A 5,000-nucleotide genomic window follows, 5' to 3' on the forward strand; every position below is an offset into this window, starting at 1 on the left:
AGCGTGGTGTGGGGATGCTGGGACACGATGTGGATCTGGGGCTCGGGGTGCAGCTGGCCCGCGGCGTGAGGGTGGGGCGAGGTCCGGTACGCGTGCGCCATGGAGTGCGCCGTCGGGTTCTTGGCCTCGTTCGGGGACTGCGGGTTCGCGTGCTGGTGCTGCACCGAGAGCGTGAGCGGGTCGGGCCGCAGGGCGAGCGGCGGCGAGTCGTGGATGGTGTAGGGGTCGCCGCGGAGGCTGAGGCGCCCGCAGATCGACTCCCGCGACGGCGACTCGATCTCCACCCGCGGCGCCATGCACGTGTCGGCCTCCACCTCCACCACGTTGACTGGGCCTCCGCTCCGGCTGCGGGGGCGGTGGCCGCGGGGGGAGGTGCCCCCGGGCGCGCTGCGGGTGGACGAGCGGCGCGGGAGCGGCGACGACCGGATGGAGGAGCGGCCGGACGTCACCTGCGTCACCACGACGGGCCCCGGCGAGAACGTCGTCAGCAGCTCTGCGGGAGACACGAGGCTCGGGTCAGCGCTCGCAGAGTGGCCGTCACTCGGCGCGAGAAGAAAAGGCGAGGGAGATAAACCAAGAGAATTAGATCACATAAACTCTTATTCACTTGCTACATGTGGAAGGAACTATTGATCACAGCCTCGACTGCCGAAGCCAAGTGACGAACAAATGATATGCAAGTAATATAGTTACAAGAGAAGATCACTCCCGATCCTTGACATGTGTGCCTGTGCCGAATGTCAAAGACACGTATCTTTTTACCAACTAATCTCCCACCGACTCCAACCCACCCATAGATGAATGTACCCATGTCCACTATCAGGCAAAGCCCTACCCTCTACCCACCCACCCACCCAACTCATCCTCACGCCCAATCTACTCAACCCACACGCCCAACCCGAACACACGCTCACCTACACTTAAACCCTACCCACATCTATACTCCAGCCACGCTTATACCCTATCCACACTTATACCCCGTCCACACTTATACCCCACCCACACTTATACCCTATATACACTTATATCCCGCCCACACTTATACTCTATCCATGCTTATATTCCCCAAACTTATACCCTCTCCACACTTATACCCCGCCCACGGTTTTACCCTATCTACACTTATACCCCGCCCACGCTATATACCCCACCCACACCTCCGCCCTCCGAACACGCCCGCCCACGCCCCACTCACCTCGCGACGGGTGCCGAGTGCAGGTCTGGTACATGGAGCCCTGAGGGAGCTCCAGCAGCGAGTCCTTCGAGTGGTGGTATTGCTCCGACTTCCCCGGCGACGACGTGTGACCTCGCCTCGCCCTGCAGGTCACGACCACTGCCACGACGATAGCTACGCCCACCACCACGCCCACGACTCCGGCGACCACGACGCTGACCTGAGGGCCTCCGCCGCCCCCCGCCGCGACGGTGGGCGCCACTTCAGAGACTTTGTTGACTGCTTGAGGGAGAAAAGAAGGCGTTGGTCAGGGGTGGAAGAGGCTCCTGTTCCTCGTCTCGTTTGCATCGCTTGTCAGTCCTTCTATCTATCTATCTGTCTACTTTGTGTATCTGTTCGTGTTTCTATCGAGCTGTCTATCTCGAGAGACGGCTGGGTCATGTTGTGTATGATACGAGTACGTGTGTGCAGTATATCATTCATTCAGAATGGATTAGATTGCAAATTGGTCTGGGTACGAGTTTGTCAGGTGGATTTATCTACTGCGGTACTCACACAACTACGCACATGCACACACACACACACACACACATACAGGCACACACACATGCACACACACACACACACACACACACACACACACATACGCTCCAAACACGCCCAAAAGCACACACACACAAACTTCTTCCTCCCCCCCCCATTCCCCACATACACATCCCCTCCAACCCCCAACCCCCATCCCTTCCCCACACAACCCCCATCCCCTCCCCATACTCACAGTTCACGGACACATCCTTCGGGAGAACCTGCTGTGGCTTCGGCGTGTGGGTCTTGAGCAACAGCGTCCTCTCCTCACCGCGGCCCTTGGCGTGGGAGGCGTACATGGTCAGCACGTAGTCCTGCTCGGGTGACAGCTCCGTCAGCACGAATCGCGGCTCGCTCTTGTTGTGCGCTGACACCAGGCGGTTCCCCTCACGCACCTGCAAGGGGAGGGGCGGTCATGGCGAGAAGGGGCTGGAGGGGAGGGGGGTGGAGCCTAGGGGAGGGGGAGGGTCGATTCGTACCTGTCTTTCGCTTGAAGAATCTATCGATTGATCTGTCTGTATATCTACCAGGTTGTCTATCTTTCTGTCTCTCTGTATAACTACCAGGTTCTCTATATCTCTATCTGTCTGTCTATCTTTCTGTCTGTACTTTTATCTGTCTGTATGTCTATGTATCTATCTGTCTATCTATCTATCTGTTTTTCTATCTATCTACCCATGCATGCAACGATCTCCCAACCTTACCCATTTCTTTGTCCATCTGTTTAGCAAAAAGATGAATACGTATGAAAATATAAACTGCAAGTAATTCCATATATGTTGACAGACAGACACGCACTGTAAATATGCAAATACACTGATTCATCGAAATAGACAAGCTCATAGATTCGTGGTAACAGAGAGATAGAATTCGTGTAAGTCATCATCTTTCAAATCCGGTCACTTACATTTTCTTTAAGCTCCATTCTAGGGGGGTCTAATCTATACTCAGGCTTGAAAATATCTGCATTGCACTTTACAAATTTAGTCACGCATAAACATGTGCAATAGTGTTTTCTCTGTATTCCAGGAGTATGATCAATTTCAACTTCCTGTGAATATTTTCCAGGGAACCGATACGTAACATTGGCTGATGCATGGGCTTACATAAAAAAAAGAAAAAAAATCCTTGCTATATTCAATATTTATATGAATTACAAATGTAGTTTAGCCTCGATTTTTTACCTTTATTCACAGGCTTATTGCATGGGCTATGAATACGAAAGGAAGAAATTAGCATACATACCTTTTAATTTATCTATTTATCTATCTACTTGTGTCCGTCTGTTTTCAATGTATTTCACTCTATATATCTATCTATCTGTCTGTTTATCTACATAGACCTGTCTAATAATCAATATTTGGCTATCTGTCTGCCGATTTATCTATCTGTTTGCCTGCCTGTCGATCCTCATGGCTCTCCGTCTGTATACCTGTCTATCTATTTATCTGTCTGTCTGTTTGTCTGTCTGTCTGTATGTTTGTCACTCTATCTATTTATTTATTAGTCTATCTTTTTACTTACCTGTCTGTCTGTTCTCATGTCAGTATATCTGTCTGTCTGTCTGTCTGTCTATCAACACAACCGAAATAGATAAAATCATGAACACTAATGAACCAAACTGACAGAAACCCGAAGCATCGAAGCGTCGGCGGGACTCACCTCGATGTGGTAGAGCTGCGGTAGGACCGACATCGAAGACCCCGGCGAACAGGTCACGGTAGCAGAGTCTGTGGTGACGTCGTGGTAGTGGCAGCCTTCGAGGGCGCCTGGGGGTTCTGTGAGGGAGGAAAACACGCCAGAAGGTCATCCTTGAGTGCATCTGTGAGAGACTGTGCTTTGGGTATGCTTCATGGGTTATGAATCATGTTTCGAAGCTAGGGTTCGAGGGAGAGTTATGGGCGCTTAGAGGATGGAGGTCTGTGGGTGGAGATACTGAAACACTACGACTTAATATTTACGAGTTAGAGCGTCCTCTTTCTACCCGCTCTTCCCCTTTCAATTCATCCCGTGTGGAGCCAAATTGGTTCGTGACTCCCCCACCTACCCACCCACCCAAACACCCCCACCCCCCACGCTGACGCTTTTCTTTTGACTTTGAATAATCTACAAGCCTTTGGACAAATCTCGTTGGCGCTCATTCATCATAAGCTTTGATGTTTGAGGCGATAATATCCTCTTTGGCGCTAGTCGGCGACAAAGGCGACAAACACAATTGAGATTCGCTCTGCATTAGTATTCGGTCGACGCCGCTGCCTCTGTCGGGCGCATTCCACGTTGCAATGCGCACCGAAAGCTGTTTATGAGCCCGGGAAGCTGAGCGTCGGCAGCGAGCTCTCTCCGCCGTGATGAGCGCTTCATGCCTCCATTATGTGCTGGCGATGGCCATGCTCTCCCCCACTTAATCCCGGCCTCGAAGCCTCTCATCGGATCGGATTGAAGCCTCATCCCTCGGGGCCAGGGCGGAGTGCAGCCCGCTTGTGCAGGGCGTTCGTGCGCGGCCGCGAGGGTGGTGGAAGGGCCTCTCCACGCCGGATCTCCCTCTCTTGATCTCCCTCACTTCCCTGATAATTGCTGGCTCTGGACACGCGAGAGGTCTTGCAGCGGGATTTACAGGAGGCTTCCTCCGCCTAAAAAGCCTTTGTTCACAAGATAATTAGTCCCTGCGGAGAATCAGTGCGTTAATGATGGTAATTAGCGAATCCGAAGGTCAGATCCCCCTTTTCTCTCCCCCCTCCGGCCTGGTAGACAGCTCCCTCGCCACCAAACCGCTTGTTATTGTCTGCAAACCATGAATTGTTATCCCGCAGGCGAAGGTCAAATGCCAATAGTCTGCCGCGCCCCCCGGCCGGCGCCCTCGGCCCTCTCATTAAGTCTCCTCCGCCTCGTTCCTTCTTCGCCGCCGTCGTGACCGTGGAATGAGGCAGGGCCCTAGATCAAGCTCATTAACGGCGTGACTGACTCGTTATCCGTGTACTACGAGGCAAAGGAGAAAGAGTCATTAGTTGTGAATAAAGCGAAAGAAACATTATTTTGTGGCTTAATTCCCATGGCAGGGGGGGCACGGACAGCCATCGTTGTGGGTGCGTGTGCTTCTTTGTCTGAGGACTTTGTTTGGAGATTTTGTAATATATGTTCTTATGTACCTGTGGCGCCTTTGCTTGCGCGCGCGCGCGCGTGTGTGTGTGTGTGTGCATGTTGTTCTGCAATGTCTGTATGCAAATTTCCAACGTCGCTCATC

The 5,000-nt window shown here is 52.4% G+C and overlaps 1 protein-coding gene across 1 annotated transcript in view; it reads right to left on the reverse strand.

The window, feature by feature from the left end:
• LOC113809441 (protein turtle homolog B) overlaps positions 1–5,000 on the reverse strand; it is a 158,055-nt gene that overhangs the window by 1,337 nt on the left and 151,718 nt on the right. Inside the window, exons 12-15 of the mRNA XM_070115465.1 lie at positions 3,422–3,537; positions 1,953–2,154; positions 1,196–1,456; positions 1–493 (exon numbers count right to left, since the gene is read on the reverse strand). The exon at positions 1–493 is cut by the window's left edge and continues 1,337 nt beyond it. Of these exons, the coding sequence (XP_069971566.1) occupies positions 1–493; positions 1,196–1,456; positions 1,953–2,154; positions 3,422–3,537 (1,072 nt within the window). The remainder of the gene's footprint in view (positions 494–1,195; positions 1,457–1,952; positions 2,155–3,421; positions 3,538–5,000) is intronic.

This window comes from Penaeus vannamei, chromosome 37, assembly GCF_042767895.1.
Source record: "Penaeus vannamei isolate JL-2024 chromosome 37, ASM4276789v1, whole genome shotgun sequence".
NCBI classification, from domain to species: domain Eukaryota; kingdom Metazoa; phylum Arthropoda; class Malacostraca; order Decapoda; family Penaeidae; genus Penaeus; species Penaeus vannamei.